This window comes from Phyllostomus hastatus, unplaced genomic scaffold (genome assembly GCF_019186645.2).
Source record: "Phyllostomus hastatus isolate PE091 unplaced genomic scaffold, TTU_PhHast_1.1 phas_scaffold_755, whole genome shotgun sequence".
NCBI classification, from domain to species: domain Eukaryota; kingdom Metazoa; phylum Chordata; class Mammalia; order Chiroptera; family Phyllostomidae; genus Phyllostomus; species Phyllostomus hastatus.
In genome coordinates, this window is record NW_025334039.1 from 12,913,672 (window position 1) to 12,933,914 (window position 20,243).

The following is a 20,243-nucleotide window of genomic DNA, read 5'->3' on the forward strand; positions in this document are numbered from 1 at the left end:
CTCAAATTCTATAATATCATCATATGCTTCCTGCTTGAGTGACTCGTCAACATGCCAGGATTGTTATCCTCATTCTTGAACACCAAGTTCTGCTCACCCTCAATGTCTCCTATTTTTCAGCCTCTTTCTCATTTTGTATTCTGAAGTTTTATAATGCTTCCAAATGCCCCATGCTCACCCCATTCAGGCCCCATTTCCCACCAACCAAAAAAACCTTTGTTGTATAATCTTCACCGTCTTCCCCTCCACACATGCAAGTCAACGTTCCGGGATGCCTTCTTCAGTCCATTATGTCACAAGATAGTCTCCCAACATATCCATACCCTTCCCTAGTTGTGCCTTACCCTGCAGCCACCTTGGGGACCCAGGCTGAGAAAGCTGGAGAACCCAATCCTAAAATCCTTTGGCCCTCAGAGAACCTGAGCCCATAAAGCTGTCACTTTTTCCCACTTTTCCTGACCCCTATAGAACCAGGGCCTGAGTGAAAACCAATGTCCCAGCACTGTCACCTTGCTGCCCTCCAACCCCAACCCCAAGCCAGAGGTAATGTCTTCATCTGTTCTCTTGTGCCTTTTTCACACAAGTCCAAGACCTATGGCAGTGGGACAGGTTGAAGCGAAACTGGAACTTTCCCCTAGGAGGGGCCCTTCCTGACCAGAAGTGAGTGGGTGGGATGAACCTCTTACCGTCTCTGCATTGCCCTTTTGATCTCACTTCCCTAGAGAAAGGGCCTGGCCCAATGACTCGCCTCTCCTCTGGGAGCCATAAGACTGGAGAACTGGCAAGGAGAGGAGTTCAGAAGACACAAGACTTGCTTCTGGAAATCACTATCCCTTTGCTTCTAAGCTGAGTATTGTGATGCTGACAAGTCTTTCCACTGTCTCCTGCCCGGCTTAACTCCCTGGTCCACCTTTTTGCCACATCCATTGTGACACGCAGGTTGTTTCCCCTGTTCCACAAGGCTGCCATGGTCTTCATCATTAAATCCTCTTAACTTCAAGATGGGGCCCGGTTCATTTGTGCAAACCTTCCCCCATGCTTATTCTGAGTACTATGAAAGAGCCTTGTGCTCCTCACCTGGAGAAAAGGAGGCAGTTTTTTAAGATATCATACTGTGGTCATACCTCTTTTCAAGAAGTTTCTCCTTCCTATATAGAGCTGCCAGATACCTATTATGTCCTCCTCTCTTCCCATTTCTCCAGGGGATCTAGTCTGCCTCTGGGCCTCAAATTCCCTTCCGTAAATCTCCGTCTGCCCCTTTTCTTCTACTCTATATACCATATTAGTACAGTGATTGCTAATATAAACCAAGAAGAGAGTTTTATAACTGGGTGGTCACAGCCTCTTGCTTGTGGTGAAAAACACTGGTACTTTTTGCACAGGTTCCCATCTCTGCAGATTCTACCCATGCACCCTCTTGCTCCTCTGACTCCCCGCCTGTAGGTGAAAGTCCAGTGAGGGCTAGGATGTGTGTGTGTGTTCTATGTTGCTTTTGTGGTCTTTGTGCATGTATGCTCCCCCTCCCTACCCTGGCTCCAAGCTACCCTCCCAGATAAATTATAAATAAACCACTAGCATGATTGGCCCACAGGGACTAAGGGGTGGGATAATCTCCTGATTAATGCATCCAGGGGGACAGCCTCTCTAGCCAGTTACCTTAGAGTTCTGTTTCCATCCATGGTACAGAAGAACCTCGAATAACACTCAAGAGTCATTGTCCATGGAGTTTTGGGCATACGCTGTGTACGTAGTTCCTCCCCCTACATCTCTGCTCTGGTGAGCCCTAGAAACTCTGCTTATAAGAGATCTAAGGGACCAGTGCTCTCCTCCTCTGTTGGAAAAAGGGATTTGGGAAGACAACATAGGGAAAAAAAGCCACAGTGACAGTGCATTCTGATGGCTAGACAGGATGCCTGTCCTGCACGTTTGGGGGTGGGCGGTGGAGGGGAGTGATGGGCTAGGCATTTGTCCTTCAGGACCCACCCAGCCTCTAGTCCCTGCATGTGACTGTACGATGGCATCAGCCCCCTACCTCGGCTATGGTTCCAAGGGTCAAATCCAGGAAGGCAAAGAGGGAGAGGAGTACCTGGATATGGTGGTCACCCAGGAGCACTGCTCCCTTTGGTGTGCCATAGAGTTGGAACCCAGGCGTTCTCACTGTCAGGGCAGCACTTGCAGGCCCAGGGCTCAGCAACCTCACAAGCTTCATGAGCTACAAGGACCCAGGTGTCCAGGGTTCAGAGTTGGTTAGCTCTAGTCTGCCCCAGGGGCCCCTTCAAACAGCTGTCACCAAAGAACCTCTCCAGCCAGTTACTCTTGCCAGGCCTCAGGTCTGGCTCCCCGGCTCATCCACCCTCCCCAGCTCCTGCCCTCTTCCTTCCTTTCCTTCCCCCTCCCCCCCTCCCCAGAGCTTCACCTACCCAGGACAGCCCCACCCAGCTGTGCAGGACACATCCCATAATAATCCTTCTCCTTGCTAGCCCCCACCCCCCCAAAAAAGAGAGGCGGCCATCCCATAATAGCCACCCACAAAAGACATTCCGCGGTGACCGCCCCCTCCTTGCAGAGCTGCTGGGAGCAGCCATCCCATAATAGCTGGCCGCCTGTTTTACTGGTTAAGGCTGTGGAGGGAGCAGAAGAGGAAATAGAGGGGAGGGGGGAGGGGAGGGGGACCTAGGGCCCCCATTTTGGGGAACGGAGGGAGAAGGGGAAGGAGAGTGGTCCAAGGAAATAAGACACGGGGACCCCGCGGAGGTGAAAGGTGTGGTCCACTGGCCATCACAACCCTGCTTTGGGGCTTTCTCCCCATCCCCAGGGGCTGCCTTTTCCCCTCAGGTCCCCGGAGGTGGCTGCTAGTTAGGGGAGATGTCTAGGATGGGTTGAAGTGCCCAAAGTGTGTGTGGGGGGGATGGATTTCAGGTGTTCCTCTTGGGTCATTTGAGAGAGAAAGCAGACCTTAGAGAAGATGGCAAGAGAGTAAGGGGCTGTGGGGGGGGTGGAGAAGAGCTTCTCAGGCCCTCCCCATTCTGCACCACCATCCCATAATAATCCCCCCAGGCCCACTCCCCCTCCCACACACAACATCCCATAATATCTTCTGGAGAAGCAGTCCCCGCAGTAGGTACAAAGAGCTATCCCATAATATGCTTCCCCACCCCCACTCGCCACCCCCCCAACTTGGCCCCCCCTCAGTCACATGCAGCCGGTGCCATCCCCCGCAGCTCCCCCCTCTGGCCACCGAAGGCCTTGCCAGCCCATAATACTCTTGCCTCTGGTCGCAGGAGGCCTCCAGCCCATAATATTCCCTTCCACCACCACCACCCCCTTCCCGCCCCGCACCCCTTCCTCCCGCCTCCAGTTGGAGCCGGGCCTCACCAGCCCATAATACTCCCCAGTCTCCTAAGGCTGTTCCAGCCCATAATACTCTCCCTGTCTCCTAAGGCCTCTCCATCCCATAATATTGCCAGACGCCTGACCTGTGGGCCAAACCCCAGCCCGTTCCACATATCGAGGCTGTGTCAGCGCCGCCAGTCTGCCTCCCTGTCCCTCCCTCCTCCCTCTTCGGCGCTCAGCCTCCCGGGCTCTCTCCCGCCCTCCTGCCCTGGGCCCCTCTCCGGGCCCCACCCTGTGCCTGCCTGGGCCCTGACTTCCCCTCCTGCCTCCTCTCTTGCCTTTCTCCTTTGCTTGATGTTTCATCCCATGCCCCCTCTCCTCTCCCTTTCAGGCGCTTTCCACCCACTCTTCTGTCCGTGGGTGGACTTGGGTCCAGTGGGGAGAGAGTGCCCCCAGAGGGCAACAAGCCAGTCACTGCCCCTGAAAACTGTCGACTTGACCTAGTACTATGGAAACTCGCCTGGCCTGCCTTGCTCACCCATCCTCTGGCCCTCCCTTGCTAGCAGAGTTCTGCCTGGGTGAGGATTCACCTGGCTCCCCTGTTGTCTTCCAGAAGCCCTCGGCTTGGGCATCACAAACAGACTTTGCCAATGGCACTTCCTCCTCACATTCTTGTGGGAAAGAGCTCCCCTTTGCAGATGCCTCTCAGGTGCTTTCAAATGAGGTGAGCCCATTGACCCTCACAGCAACCCAGAAGTGGGTATCATGCTCTCCATTTCACAGAGGAGAAAACAGAGGTTCAGAGGTTAAGTAATTGCTAAGGTCACAGTGCTGAGAAGTGTCAGGCCTGAAATGAATGCCTGGGTTTGTCTGATGCCAAAGTTCAGAGAGCCTTTGGGGTTCTCCAAGACCCATGTGAGGAACTTCACTTCTTAATGCTTTCAGTGTGCCCCTGGATGCTTTCAGCAGGCTGAGAGTTAGTTACCCAGCCTCCTTTGTCACCAGGGTCTCCTGAAAGAAAGAAAAAGGGAGGCCTGGTGTGAGATTAACCTCCCCTCCCCATTTCTTCCACAGAACCCCAGGTAGGGACCTGCAAGGACTTCCCTCAGGATGCTTCAGTGCCGAGAGAAAAGCATCTCTGCCCCTTTGGGGTCCCTTATTTATGCCCTGGTTCTCCTGACTTGACTTTAAGACCAACGATTGTGACTTCCTTGACTACTCTGGGCATGGCAGGACCATCCTACAGAGGAGACAGACTTTGTGGAGAACCCAGGGGAGGTCTCCTCTTCCGTTTAGTTGGTGGACAGTCAAGAGTGCTGCGCCTTGGAGATGCTGGGCACATCCTCACTGGGGTAGGGGAGCCACAGCCAGCTGCACAAAGGCTGAGCTATCCTGCGATGGATGCCCCAGCCACAGGACATTCTGCACCAGGGCTTGAGGCAAATGGAAAGGGAAGGGATGGGGTGCTGTAGGCTGAGTGGGTTAGAGCAAAAACTGGGGGAAGAACTGGAAAAGGGGACAGAGATGGGAGAACAGATCCAAGGTGAGAGGGGCATTTGAGAGAGGTGACTTACATGGGGAAGGAAGAAGAAAAGAGAGGAGAGAAGGGTGGATGTCACAGAGGCAGGGATGGGAAGATGGGAAGTACCAGGAAGGGGAGATCCAGGAGATTTCTAGGAGCCAAAGGGGTACCACACCACTCACTGGTTGTGTAGCCTGAGGACCTCAGCTTCTCCAGGCTGTTTCATCTATGAAATAGGGTAATAATCATTCCTAACTTATGGAGTTATTTTAATAAGATAATGTGTTCTAAGCACTAGATTGAGATCCAAGCATACAGAAAGTATTTTTATTATATTTTATTTTGATCTCTGAACTTTTTATTGGCCTCCTGCTCAAGGGTTGTGCCACTTCTGCTGCCTTAACACCTCAGAACTTGGCTGTCGTTGACCTCAGACACCACTTTGCCATCCACAGTCCTGCAGGTGGTGGTCTTTTGGATGGATTGGCTGTTGTCCAGGGCATCACCAAGATTGAAGTCCTCCCCTTCCTCCAGCAGGCCACAGTAGGTGGGGATCTCAGCCTCCATTTTGACGTTGATGTTCAGCAGGGCCTGGTACTCTTGGGCTTGGCACTGCCCTTCTGCCCAGGTCTGGGCCAGCGCTGACTCCAGGTGCAGCAGGAGCCCGATGAGCTGTTCCCTCTGCATGGTATAGTGCGGCTCCACCTCCCTCAGGCTGCTCTCCAAACTGGCCTTTCTCACCAAGTCCAGGTTGATCTGGAGGGACTGGACCATACGTCTCAGTTCTGTGAGTGTCATCTCAGCAGCTCCCATCTTAGTGGTCTGTGATGTGACCACTGTGGTGCTCTCCTCAGTCTGCTGAGACCAGTACTTGTCTAGATCCTATCAGTTCTCCCAAGCCAGTCAGTCTTCATTCTGGGCCCAGATGTCTGCAGTGATCTTGCTGAGGTTCCTGAGATTTGGGGGCATCCAACTCCACTATCAACCCAGAGTTGGCAGTCTGGTTTTGTAGATCCTTTACTTCCTCCTCAAGGTTCTTCATGAAGAGCAGCTCCTCCTTGAGATCCTATACAAAGTGTATTTTATTTTATTTTTAAGACTTTTTATTTTCAGAGAGAATGGGAGGGAGGGAGAAAGAGGGATAGAAACATGTATGACAGAAACATCGATCAGTTGCCTCTCACACACACCCCCAACTGGGGACCTGGCCCACAACCCAGGTGTGTGCCCTGACTGGGAATTGAACCTGTGATTTTCCAGTTTGCAGGCCAGCACTCAATCCACTGAGCCACACCAGCCATGGCCAGAGTGCATTTTAAAAACTTGCTAGTGCTCTTCTCCCTCCATTTAAGATTTTCTCATTTTCCTCCTTTGGATTTTTCTAAACCTCAATTGGGGTAACTCGAGGACATGGACTTTGAGTTCCTGACGTCTCGTCTCCATCATACAGCCCACTCAGTAACTGGGGAATCCTGTGATAACAGCAGCGGCTACAGGTTTTCTTAAACTTCCCCAGCCTGTTACTTGACAGGTTCTGGTCATTCCTCCTCTGCCTGCCACATCTCCTTAACCTATTTTTGCCTCTCTCTTCCTGTGATGGGAATTCTAGGGGCAGGTGTACTGAATGTGCAGACACAGTCCACCTGAACTTAAATACCAGAGATTTCCCATTGGAGACAACCCATCTACATCCACCTCCACAGGCCATGATCACGCTGTGCCTGGACTATTTTAATAGCTCCTTGACCAGTCTTCCTTTCGTCTTAGACTCTCTCCACCTGACTTCCTATGGTTTATCCCACACAGTATGTCAGGGTGAGCAAAACCTCACTCAAGAACCTGCAGGGACCCTGGCCAGGTGGCTCAGTTGGCTAGAACATTGTCCCAATATGCCAAGGTTGAGGGTTCAATCCCCAGTTGGGGTACATACGAGAATCAACCAATGAGTCTGGGTAGGTGGAGCTACAGGTCGATGTTTCTCTCTCTTTCCCTTCCTCTCTCTCTAAAAATCAATCAATGAATAAAAATTTAATTTAAAAAAAACCTTCAGGAGCTTCTCATTGCTCACTAAATGAACTGCCAACACCTTACCCTGCATCCTTGCATCCTCTGTCTTAAATGGTAATTACTATTGATTTGTTCTTTGGTCCCCATTAGATAGTAAACTACTTCGTAGGAAGACCCAACTCATCATTCAACAAATATTTATTGAGCACTGTTTTGTGCTAAGCGCCATTCTAGATGCCAGGGGTACATCAGAGAACCAACCCCAAATCCCTGCCCGCAGGGAGCTTCCATTCTACCTAGGTTGGCAGACAAGACACAATAAACTATAACGAATAAGTAAATCATATGGTATGTAGAGGATACTTGCTGCATGAATTTTAATTACTTTGGAATTCATTCACGTATCAGCATATAAAAATAGTCAAGCAATTTTTTAAAATTGTGTTCAGTTCTGTTTGGATAGGGCAATGTGCTGAGACTTTGGACTAAGCTATGCTTGGCGCTCCCAGGGTTAGAAGGGCATGGGTCCTGAATTCTAAGGATGAAGCAAGATGGAGCAGGTGATAACCATCAGGCCTCTTCTAGAGCAGCAGGAGCTAAGGGCCTAGTCCGGGACTCTAACCTCCAGCCAGGTGGTGGAAGGCCCACACTTCAAGGCTGTCTCTGAGGAATCTGGGTCAGTTCTCCGCTTTGGCCACCAGGGGTCATTTTATCCCTGTAAATCACCATCTGGACAGGTGACATAAAGACACACAAAAGGCTTACTCCAAACCGAAATGGAGATACACACAGAACCCCGACGCTGCCGTGTGTGTGCACACGCACACACACAAGCATACAGCATTGAGAGGGACAGGCACGGAAATGCGTACAAGATACGTTAATGGCAATAACTCCCTCACTGATGTCAGGGCCTCAAGATGTCATAGTGCCAACTCTGCAACCCCTCCCTGCTCCCAACTCCTGTAAAGAGGGAACAAAACAGGCACTCTCCGTCCCGGGAACACACCTGCCCCCCTCCCCTCCCCCTCTTTTCCCCCCTGCCGCCCCAGGAGTGTTACCTCTACCTTCCTCTCTCCTAAGCTCCAAGGGCTCCTTCCTTCGCCTCTGTGATTTGTTTCCTGAGCCCCTTTCTTCCACCTCTGTGACTCTCTAGATAAACTTTCTCTTATTAAAAAATAAATAAATAAATAAATAAAGAGGGCCCTGACCGGTGTGACTCAGTTGGTTGGGCATTGTCCCCCAAAGCGAAAGGTCACCAGTGCGATTCCCCGTCAGGGCACCTGCCTGGGTTGCAGTTTTGGTCCCCCTTTGGGGCATGTACAAGAGGCAACCAGTTGATATTTCTCTCTCACATCAATGTTTCTCACCTTCTCTCTCTCCCTCCCTTCCCACCTCTCTGAAAGATTATTTATTTATTTTTAGAGAGGCGGGAAGGGAGGGAGAGAGAGAGGGAGAGAAACATCAATGTGTGGTTGCCTCTTGCACACCCCTAACTGGGGACCTGGCCCACAACCCAGACATGTGCCCTGACTGGGAATGGAACTGATGGGCAGCCCTTTGGTTCACAGGCCTGCACTCAATCCACTGAGCCACACCAGACAGGGCTATATAAATAAAATCTTAAGGGGAAAAAACAGAGGAAAGAAAGCAGTATATGGCTCATTAAACCAGTCTTCCATTTCCCTTGCCTCCAGCTTGCTAAGACCAGCCACCTATTCCTGTGCTCCCATGGCACTCTGACTGCCCTGCGAACTCTTCTTTTCCACCTGTGGCACAGTCCCTCTTCCCTCCCAGGAGAAGCTCCACCCCTCCTCTTGAGTGTTTGCATAATTAGTTCCACCCCCACCTTAGGGCTGCTGCTCCAGGAAGCCCAAGGCAGTAGTGTTCCTTTCCTCATGCAGCTCCTGCTGTCCCCCACCACCCCCCTCAAACCCCAAGCCTTAAGGAATACAATTAGCAATTGATTTGGTGAGCATTGCTCTCCCCCATAAAATATGATGTACACATAATGCCCTAAGAACAAGCTACCCATGAGCTCTAACACTGTATTACTCTAGTATACATATGGTTCTCAAAGTGTGATCTGGGGACCAACTCTTTGAGGAATCCACGAGGTCAAAACTATTTTCATAATGCAATGGTACCTTGGTACTCGTCAGTAATTCCTTCTGAAACTCAGTGAGAGTGCCGAAACCGACGAGTCCCGAGCAAGTGCTGCGTGCGGAAGCATTTTCGTTTCTCGTCACGATGCGATGAGTACAGGGTTTGACGAGTTCTGAAGCCGACAAGGACAGCAGTGGGACTGCACCAGTCATTTGTTCTTTGCACTCCCGTTCTCTCACACAGTGGGATTTTCCAGAGGCTTCATGAACTGTGATGATATCATTGCGCTCACAGCTAATGAAATGTGTGCTTATGAATTTGTTGTAAAAGCTTCATTTTAATTTCTAATATGGTGAGTATCTGATTTCTAATGTGGTAAAGTATAAGCAAAAGCTCTTTGGAATCCTCAGTTTTTAAGAGTTTAAAAGGGTCTGAGACCAAAAAGTTTGAGAACTGCCACGTTAGTACAAGCAATTGTTTCCTTATTGTAGATGAAGCAGGGGTGGGGGGTGGGGAGGGGAGACTTAGGACCTAGACTGGAGGAGGTCTTAGAAGGGGGTAAAGTTTAAGGATAAGACTTAGAAAGGGGAAGAGAGACGAAGATTTTGGAGGAAAAAAACCTTCTCACTGTTTTGTCCTGCCCCCAACCACCCCATGCTGGGGGTCAGGTCTAATTTGTTACAATTCTCTAAACAAAAAGGAGACCAGTTCTGTCCACATGCAATAAATACACTCTCGTATTATGGCCTCCGTGCCAGGCAGGGGAAGCAGAGGTGGAAATGAAATGTGGATGGCATCTATGGCCATAAAACTGCTGTGGTCAGTCTAAATCCAGGACACCCGCTTTCTGCTCCATCCACCAGCTCTGGGCAGTGTTTCAAGTCCCACCAAGGGCACTTCACCCAGTCATCTGCCTCTGTCTGTGTTGGCAGGCTCACAGCATCACTTCCTAGGAACTGGAAAAGAGGTCTTTCCTACGCTCACCATCACCACCAATTTAAAGACACTTCCACCAGCACTCTTCCTTCCTTGTGTCCCATTGTTCCCACACTTTGCTCCTGCATTTATGAGCTGAAGTTGCTATGCAGAAATCCAAGTGTCTGATCCACCTCCCTCATGTATGTACCATGCAAGTATGTGCACCCTGCAAGTCTTCCGAGTGTGAGAAGCGCGAGGGGATGGAGATGGATGTGACCGCGCTAGGGCCCTTTGGTGTTCAGAGGACAGAATCCTCAGCACACTGGGTGAAGGGCGTCCGAGGATTGGAATGCTCGAGCAGTCCTTGGCTGGCGGCAGCAGGCCTCGTGGTGTTGGGAGCCTCAGAGGGCCGTTGGGCAGACGTTCCTCCAATTCCATTGGTGGCCGAGGTGCTGGGCCGGAAAGGAGTGCCCAGGCCGCGCAGGGTGTTGCGGAAACCCTCGGCACTGAAGTAGTACACCAGCGGGTCCAGAACACAGTTGGCGCCAGCCAGAAGCACCATCACCATCAGCACGCCGCGCACTTTCTCACGGGCCGCCTGACTGCCCCCCACCAGGTCGCTGCGCAGCAGCCCGTAGACGGCTAGCGTGGTGTTGTAGGGCACGAAGCACAGCAGGAAGATGACCAGGTTGGCCAGCAGGAGGTGCACGGTCTTCCGCCGCCGCAGGCTCTGCGTGGCGTCGGGCCTCGCCAAGGTCCAAAAGACCCTGCTGGATGAATAGATCACGGCCACCAGCGGCAGGAGGAAACCCAGCGCTTCCGCCAGCAGCACAAGCGGTAGCAGCCCCCCCTTCCACAGCTTTTCACTGAAGCTCTCAAAGCACAGGCGCACATGCAGGCCTTTGGAGCTGCAGGGCGAAGGCTTGTGCACGAGCACAGTGGGCACTGCGAACACCAGGATGAGTACCCACACGCCCAGACACAGTAGGCGGGCCACGCGGGGCCGCCGCAGGTGGCGCAGCCGCAGCGGGTGCACGACAGCAGCGTAGCGGTCAATGTTGATGAGGGTCAGGAAGATACAGCTGCCATACATGTTCATCTGGAAGATGGCGCCTGCAATCTGGCACAAGAGGTCCGGGAAGGGCCAGTGGTGCAGCGCATAGTAGGAGAGGCGCACTGGCAACGATAGGGTGAAGAGCAGGTCACTGGCCGCCAGGTTGCACATGTACACGCTCACCACTGAGTGCACGCGCAGGGCACGCAAGAAGACCCAGAGGGCCAGCGCGTTGAGCGGGAGCCCTGTGGCCAGAACTAGGCTGTAGACCACCATGTGCAGGCGGTGGGTGTTCCGGTAGTCAGGGCACGGGCTGGGCTCAGAGCTGTTGGTGGAAGTGTTGGTGAAGGAGTTGGCCAACATCGTGCCTAAGTGTGCTGAGGAGCTAGGCTCGGGGCATCATAGAGCACATCAGGGTCCTGGCATCACATTTATCTCCAGAACAGGGGCCCTGGAGGCTGCACAGAGACAGTCCCAAAGTGAGCAGAGGCAGGTCATGAGAATGTGAGCTACGGCTGCAGGGCAGATGGCTGCCAGGGAGGTGGATGCCTTTGGTCAGAGCTTCATTATCTGCAGACCTGAAATAGGAAGGTAAGCCCAAAGTCAAAGTTATGCAAGGGCAAGGCCTAAGACACAAATGCTTATCTAGCCAAACCTGCTGGCCTCTTGAGTCTTTTCTCAGTCTCAAGTCTTTCCCCCACCTTTCATTTGGCCAGAGTAGCTTTCTGCAGCAAGGCTGTAGAGCACCGTGCCAGACTGCTTGGGTTTAAATCCTGGCTTTGCCGATTTGCCTAGATTTTGTCCACAGAAGAGTGACTTATCGCTCTGAACTTCATTTTCCTTATCAGGGGGAGGGGTGGAAGAAGAAGGGGGTTCCTTCATGAGGTTTTTAGGTTAAATGACGTGATATACAGAAAGTGTTTGGCCTTTCACGGGTATGTTCACAGCAATGAACAGAACAAAGGCCTTGTCGCCACCTACTTTCGTTCCACTGGAGGGTGACAGGAAATAAAGTACAACAAATAAGAAGATGTTACGTCAGGTGGTGACAAGGGCGATACAGTACCTCCCCTAGAACAGGCTCTCTGCTGACTCCCCATTACCTAAGAATGAAGTTCAACCTCCAATGACAGTACAACATCCCAGCCTTGCTCATCACATCCACTGTTGCTCCTGTGTGAGCCGGGTTTGTACTCCAAGTGCCCTGAGGTCACCTTGCTTGTTTGACCTCGAAGTTTCCACAGCTGTAACGTAGGGATGATAATGTAACAGGGCTCTCCTGGGCTGATCAAACAAGCAGCAGAGTTCTACCAGGGTGAACAACCTGTGGGTGGAGCTACTAGGGAACTTCCCAGATGGGGTTCTGTGATAGAAGGGAGATGGTGGTTTGGTGGTGAAGGTTCCAAGGGGACCTTAAGCCAAGAGAGCAAGGCCGTCAGGTGAGAAAGTGCCAGGGGCGCTGATGAGGCTTCTGGAGAGAGCTGGCTGCCGTAGCTGCAGTCCTCGGGCAGCAGCTGGCAGACAGGGAGAGGGAATGGCTGAGAGGTAGAGGAGCCAGACGACAGGACATGGTCTCAGGATCCCACCTTCCTTAAAGCCACGAGGCTACAGGAGCTACCCAGGTGCCATTTATTTTGTGCATATGTGGTGAAATATACCTAACTTAATATTTACCATAGTAACAACCATCTTGAAATGTACTGTGGCATTAAGTACATTCACAATGTTGTGTAGCTGCCACCACTATTTCCAGAACTTTTTTCACCACCCTAAACAACAACTTCATACCCATGAAACAGTAACTGCATTCTACCACCACCCCCGCCCACCAGCCATTGGTAACCTCTATTCTACTTTCTGTCTCTATGAATTTACCCATTCCAGATGCCTCATATGGGTGGAGTCATGTAGTATCTGTCCCTTTGTATCTGGCTGATTTCCCTTAGCATAAAGCTTTCAAAGTCCATCCATGGCATAGCATGTATCAAACAGCAGTCATTTTTTTATGGCTGAATAACATATACTTGTATATCACGTTTCGTTTTTCCATTTCTCTGTCATTGGTTGCTTGGGTTTTTCTACCTGTTTGCTGTTGTGACACCCACGCCACCTCAGGGAGCAAAGTTGTCCAGAGACAAAGTTGTCCAGAGCAATTTTCCTAAGACATCGGACTTCTTCCATTCAAAAGAAACTGCTTGAATTCTTACATGGAACCAAGTGGTAAGCCTGGCTGTAACAAGTTTTCTTGTGGGTTTTTTGTTCATTTGTTCTCCCTCCAACCATGACTATCAGCAGTTTAAGACTTGTAAGAGGTAGAACAGTTAAAGGGGACAAAGAAACACTTACTCTGCAAAATACCAAATTCAGCAGTGAAAGTAACACTAAATGGGGTTTAACCATGCTGAAAAGCAAATAAAACCAACCTCTTTTCCTGGTTTTTGGTCTCACTTCCCATGCTCCTTTGCTCCAGTTACATCAAAATAATAATTTTGCACATACCTTATGTTCTCAGGACTCTGCCTTTGCACCTGCTGTTTCCTCAAATTGGAAAGAACTTCTTCTCGTTCTCCAGCTGGCAAACTCACTCACCTCTTAGGGCTATGTGAAGCCTTCTCTGACTTCCTCCCTCCCTCCCTACAGTGCAGATGTGGTCCCCTCACTGGCGCTCCTACTTGGTGCGAAGGTTTATCATAGCTGTTCCCACCTGTATTGTAATTAGCTGTTCTTCATCTGCACCTCCCACTAGACTGTGGGAGAGGCTGTGGACTGTGACTTATTCATCTTTGTATCACCAGCATCTACGTCAGTGGCAATAAATGTTGAGTGAAATAGCTGTTATTTACTGATTGTTCGCCATATCCCAGGGTATTTTATATGCATAATCTTTAATCCTCCCAATGGCCCTTTGAGGTCAGTGTTTATGCTCATTTTTACAGGAAAGAAGACTACTCAAGAGCTCGGTCAGGGAGGAGTGAAGTCAGGATTCAAACCCAGGACCTCCTGGCTCCAACATCCGAGCTGTCTGGTGCTACTTCCAGGAAGAGCGGATGGCTGGAGATGAGGACGGACACTGCACAGAGCCCCTGATCTTTTATAGGTACTTGTATGAAACCCGTACTAACAGGTAAATCATTTTACTTCCTCATTTGTCTAATTGAAACATATGCTTTTTAATAATTCACTTCTTCCTCCCACTTCAGACACCAGCAACACGGGCTCATCTCTCTCCCACACACACAACTACGCCCCTCCTCAGAAGTGCCGCTTACCTTAACTACGTAAGCACTTAGCTTGCTGCCTCACACTCCTCAGGTTGTTTTATGTCTATTTGTTCCATTTCCCCGACTAGGTGGGAGGATCCTGGGGTGAGGACCACATCTCTCACTGCTTCCCTTCCCAAGCTCACACACACTTCAGTCTCTCTGCTTAGCAGGCCCTGTGGTATTCACTGGCTGCCAGGCAGGATATCTGCCCCCTCCCCTTGTTTATCCAGTCTGTAATTCTGCTGTAACATTTCATATCAATCTAGTCAGCTAACCACATTTCGTTTTGTGTTTTTTTTTACAACTAACCACTTCTTCTTTGTTTGCTTGCTTGCTTTTTTTAATTTTAATGCATTGGTTGCTTCTTATATGTACCCTGACTGGAGATCAAACCCACAACCTTGGCATAGCAGGTGGTGGGTTCACAGGTTGTGGGCAGGGTGCTTTTCAATATTTTGTAGAACAGGTAATTTTTTTACCTATTTATTTTATGCTTCAAAGATTGAAATATGTATTAGTTACATATTGCTGCATAAAAAATACCTCACAATTTAGCAGCTTAAAACAATAAGCATCTCCACAGTTTCCCAGTGGCAGGAATCTGGGAATGACTCTGCTGGGCTGCAGTCTCGTGTGGCTGCAGTCATCTGAGGCTTGCACGAGAGCTGGGGGTTCTGCTCCCCACCACGCGTGTCTGTCAGCAGGAGGCCTCCTTCCCCGGCCCTCTGTGCGCCTCCACAGGGCTTCTCACCATAAGTCCATCACCTCCCCCCCAGGGCAAGTGATACTGGAAAACAACAACTAACCAGTTCTTATCACATTTCTGACTATCTCATCCATATGTATAACTCACTTAGTAAAAGATCATGTACCTTAAAAAGGCCTATTTGGAAACAGCCTGCATTAAAATTTCATGAACAGTTCACACTATAATTACAGTAACACTTTATCTTTCTTAACTATTACTTGGAAAATCAATACACGTTACAACTAGGGGGCACATACTAGACATTGAATGAATGAACAATCATTTTCCGAGAATTTCAAGTCTTTCAGTTGACCAAGTTACAATGTTAAACAGACCAAAATGTATTACATGAGCTGTTACTTGAAGGTAAAGTTAGGAATCTTTTCAAAAAGCAGATGGCAATGCTCTCATTCCAAAAGAAAGTCCTTGGGTTTCTTTATAGTGGCGCCTATTTGTCAAAGAGTCATCCCTTTCTGACAGCCTTACACAGAGCAGCCCAAGCTGAGCGCTGGGAGCTGCCAGGCCCCTGCCCCGGTCCCCACCCCATCCGCTGTTCCCTGAGGCTCCTGTCAGTGGAGCCAAATAGGCAGAGTGCCAGGCCAGATGGCAAGATGGAAAAAGCTGCCAAAAAGGAGGCAAACAGGAAATGGAAGGAGGGTTCTAGGTGTTGGGAAGGGGCAGCCTGGCCTCTCCCCAGCCCTGCCTTGAGGAGGAAACGTAGGAAGTAAAGAAACAGCAGCCACCCCAGGAAAGAATGGACACTGGGGTTTCATGTCACCAGGGAGAAGGAAGGACATGACACGGAGGCCTGCATAGGCTCAGTCACCTTGACGCACAGAGGTGGTAACAGAAACATACCGACTCCACACGCGTGGCCATGCAGGGACACACAGAGGTAGAGATAGGTACCCTATGAGATGTGCACACCAGATCCCTAATCACCTGTCAATCAATGTTGCTGCATACCCTGTAACACACAAGTATGCATGGAGGCATGGACTACCGGCCCCAGGAGGAAGGGCAGACGCAGCCCTAAGGGCAAAGAAAGCACCAAGCACACAGAGGCACCAGGGGCTGCGCCATCCCACATCACCTGCCCACCACACCGCTCACACCAGAGCGCATGCAGCCACTTTCCTCCTCCCTGCATCCCTGTGCTTCAGCCTCTGGGCCTAGGTTCCCTACGTCCTTAGAGCCTCTCAGACCTGTCCCATTGCCCTCTGAGCTGGGCTGGGCGCTGTTCTTGGCTGCAGGGACAGGACAATCTTTTACCACAGGCAGGAAGTGAGGATGAGAGAGTAAAAGTAGCCAGGAAGCTAGCTCATGATCACTTTCTCGCTTTGCTCTGTACAACCTGCCAGCAGTGCCCACCCTTCTGGCTTCTGACCGACAGTACAGATGGGAGCTGGAGACAAAGAAATGGGTGATTTGGGGCACCAGCAGGGGCAGGAAGGGGAGAGAAATACCCCCTCTTTGTCTATCTTTTCCTTTGGCCACCCTCTCCTAGAACTCCTCCCCTTTCCCCTCCACACAGCCATCAAATGCCCTGCTCTCTCCCCTCACCTCCTCTTTTCAGTAATTCACGTCTTTCAGAAGTTTGAAAAAAGGGAATCTCATATATCCCCATCCTCCTTGCCCCAGGAGATCGGCTCTAGAATGATCGCAACTTTTAATTTAATTTTATTTTATTATTTTATTTTATTTTATAAATTACTTTATTGTTGTTCAACAACCTCATTTGAGATTCTGGAGTCCCCACCAGGCCGAGCGCTGAGCCCACTTCCTCTGAGGCTGCGCCCGCTGCCCGCCAGGAGGGCGCACCCTGGACGCACAGGAGGCCTAATGATAAAGGCCCCCTGATATCCGTATATTCAGACTCCCCAAACAGATTCGAACTGTGCTGAGCCTCTGGCAGAAGCTTAACACAGTGTGAAGGCTTTGTGTAAGGCTCTGCCCCACAGCTGTTCTGGGGGATATACACGAATCCTGCTCATCAGCTCGTGCTGGGGCTGAGGCTGAGGGGTCTGTGGTGGTGTGGAGACAGCATGAGGACCCCCGGGTGAGCAGACGGCCTCATCCTGCTCCAGGGACTGTGTTCTTTCCGAAGAGAGGTAGCTCTCTGGTGCAAGCCCCCAGAGGTCATCCCAGGTCGTACGGGCCTGCTCTGCTTGCTCCAGCCAAAATTCCTCCTCCAGTCCCCACCCTCTACCTGAGCTTGTCTCCCGCTGCCTTTCCCACATCATCCGCAGCCATGTCTTCTCCCGCCCTAGGTAGTCTGATCTCATCTCTCCCATTTATTTTTTTCCTGGGAAAAGGGAGAAAGCAAAGGCGGCCTGCAGCTCAATAATTAGTCTCCCCAGTGTGGGGATGACACCTCCCCATCCGCACAGTTCCCTTCACCCTGCGTGTACGAGCTGGAAAAACAGGAAATAAAATTCCCATCCAGAGAACTCACTCAGACAGAGCTGTCCTGGCCCTGTGCTCGGGGAGGACTGCATGCCTCTTACCTTGCTGAGGGGCCCGGCTGAGGCCTGCCTTGGAGAGTTTCCTGCAGCCTTTTGACCTCGTTGGCCTCACCCTGAACCCTGACAGCACTGTGTGTGTATCGCCGGCTTCTGCCCTCACCCTTTCTCTGTCTCCCTCCCCGTGGGCCTGGGCACACAAGGCTTCCATTTTGAAGCACACGCTGGGGCAGCAAGGTGGGGAGGGCTGCCGGTGGCAGACGCAGACAGAGTTGGACTCCAGTGTCTCTGAGCTGCCCAGAAGTGAGGCTTGAGGGCATAAGTTTCTGTTTTCCCCTCAATCCCTACCTCCATCTCCCCTTAGGGCTACAATTTCAGCTGGAGGTACAATCAGGTAGGAGATCCCCTTCTTTCAGGGAAGCCCCCATCAACATAGGTGGTAGGGAGCCGCCCTCACTGGTGTGATGCAAAAATACCACTAGGCCTTGCCCATCCTCAAATATCCCCCGCTGTACTCAATATCTGACATGTCATCCCCCTCTTGTCACCCAGGAGCCACATTCCACCAGAGCCACAGGGACGTTAGAAATCACCTTGTCTAAGTCTGATCCTCTTATGTAGATGGACGCACTAGGTTAGGTCGGCGTTTCTCAAAGACCACATCAAAGTACCCCTTGGTTAGCCGGGAAGAACACGCATAAGCACACATTTGTGCCAGTGAGCCGTTCGCGGTGTTTCATCAGACACGTTCACTGTCGTCTAGCAGAGGACCTGGCCCTGGGGGGGCAAGTGGCTATGGGGGGTTAAGCGTTCCCTGAGATTAAGGAAAGGTTGGAAATCATCCCCAGGGGACCCTCCATGGTGGCCTTGGGAAGCCCAGGGCTCAGCATGACAGTGGGGCTTAAAGAATGACGGGGAGCACACGGCCTCCCGAGGCGCCCCAGCGTGGGGCTTCAAGCTTCAGAGGGGCCTTCCCCGGTGTGACCTCTGTCTGGTCAAGTCCTTCTGCCTGGGGCAGCCCTTGTAGCTTTCACACTATTCACAAACATTTTCCAGGGCCCATGGCCCACCCTCACCTCCATCTCCCACCATGTCCCTCATTTCCAAAAGAGGGGTGCTGACCCGCGTGCCCCCATACCTGTGTCCCTGTTGAGTTCTGCCGCTGCCCCAAGCTGGCTGCTGCTGCCTGTTCTGGGCTGGGCTGGAAGGGCCTGCTCCTGGGGCGGGTAGGGACACACCCACCTGGGCAGATCTCAGCAGATTCCAGTTCCTTGCACTCACCCAACCCCACAAGCGCAGGGAGAAAGAGGAGGAAGTGGTTGCCCTCAGCGGTCTTCACAGACTAGCCAGAGAAGAAACCCCGGCAGATAATGGCACTTACTCCAGCCCCAACTCTGGCCCCACTAATGATTCCCCCCACCCCCTGCTCACACACTCCCCAGTTTCCGGGAACCTTAACAGGCACACCCACCCACTAAAGTGATGACTAACCCACTAGCCTCACCATTTTCTGACGAGTTCCCCCTGAGTGTCTCTCTTTTAGATCCCTCAGGTGATTTTGCTCTTGCCACTCCTCACTTTACACCTCACCCTGCCGAGCGCCCCGCTGCATGCCAGGGCCCACTCTCACTGCAGAGCGTGCACAGCCTCCCCCCCCCCGCCCCCCCCCCCAATCACAGCAGTTACCTCCTTGCTTCTGTCTCTTCCCTAGGCTGTGAGCTGGAGGGCGGGCGGGGGGGGGCACTGGGCTCACAGAGAGCTCAGATGACAGCTTTTCTATAACCTTGGACCAAGCCCCTCATCTTCTGTATCAACTTGTGGTGCTTACTCAATACACAAAAGCAAGTGTTTGAGCGGTAAGTGAAAAAAGATAGTGTGGTTAAAGGAGTTTGAGACATGTTAGCTGAAACAGATTTCTCTATTACAGCACTTCGCAGGGCCTTGAACATTCCAGGAAGAGACTGGCCATGCGCTGATGACTGAAGCGGGGTGAGGGTGGTGCATGGGGTTGCATCACACTGTTCTATTTTTGTGCATGCTTTAACTTTTCCGTAAGTTTTTTTTTTTAATGTTGTTGATCACCATGAACCTATATATATATAGAGAGAGACTGTACAGCTTCCCAAACATATGTGTCCCTGGAATACGCTCTGAGAGACTCCAGGTTATTAAAGGCCAATACTGAAGTCACATCTCAATGTATGTTGACAAGACACAATCACCTCAACGTTCAGGCCATGTGCTCTTAACTGGATGTCAAATCAAGGGTTTCCCGAGCTCCAGGCCCCAGCTCTTTCCATCTCCTTGATAAAGGGCAAGTCCTGCCCTCTTTCCAGGGATTGGTGCCCCTGGGCATGACCTCACTGTCCAGAGGGACAATCCTACACTCACAGCTGGGCTCCTGGGGCCCAGGGCTTCAGAGATGAAGACACATCCACCCTCCTGGCCTACAGGACCCCCCGGCCCCAGCTGAGGCCTTCTTCAATCCAACTCCCTGATCCCTGATCTTTTAGGGTTTCCTCTCCCAGCAGATGGCTGCTTGCCTGATAATCTCATTCCCATGAAATCATCTCACCTGCAGAAGGATCCATAAGCCCTGGGGTGAGGGAGGGGTGGAGGGTTGATTCCCATGGGGCACTGTGGCAGTGCTGAGGATGGGATCATAATGAAAATAGCCCACATGGGTTGAAAATAAACACTTTATACAAAGACATCCTTTAAAGCGGGTGGAGTTTCCATCGCAGACCTCTGTGGGACTGCTGACCCAACCCAAGGAAACCGTGAGTGGGGACCAGGTAAGAGACCCAAAAGGGGCAGCCTGGAGGCAAAC

At 51.3% G+C, this 20,243-nt stretch overlaps 1 protein-coding gene across 3 annotated transcripts; it reads right to left on the bottom strand.

The window, feature by feature from the left end:
• Nucleotides 1–5,785: 5,785 nt before the first annotated feature.
• Nucleotides 5,786–18,807, bottom strand: LPAR5 (lysophosphatidic acid receptor 5). 3 transcript variants are annotated; one of them, XR_006784300.1, is made up of 3 exons: nucleotides 18,552–18,807; nucleotides 9,010–11,518; nucleotides 5,786–5,921 (listed from the first exon to the last, which is right to left on the bottom strand). XR_006784300.1 is itself a non-coding variant. In XM_045826682.1 (2 exons), exon 2 carries the CDS (start codon nucleotides 11,301–11,303, stop codon nucleotides 10,185–10,187), a length of 1,119 nt encoding a protein of 372 aa, XP_045682638.1. In that variant the 5' UTR covers nucleotides 11,304–11,518; nucleotides 18,552–18,807; the 3' UTR covers nucleotides 8,395–10,184. The 3 variants fall into 3 exon arrangements, 1 of the variants encoding a protein (XP_045682638.1); XR_006784301.1 differs by lacking the exon at nucleotides 18,552–18,807 and adding an exon at nucleotides 13,440–13,662; XM_045826682.1 differs by lacking the exon at nucleotides 5,786–5,921 and having other exon boundaries at nucleotides 8,395–11,518.
• Between the last annotated feature and the right edge of the window lie 1,436 nt (nucleotides 18,808–20,243).

Bases quoted from the DNA above. Each gene is read 5' to 3' on its own strand.
- LPAR5 (XM_045826682.1), bottom strand. From the start codon at position 11,303: ATGTTGGCCAACTCCTTCACCAACACTTCCACCAACAGCTCTGAGCCC.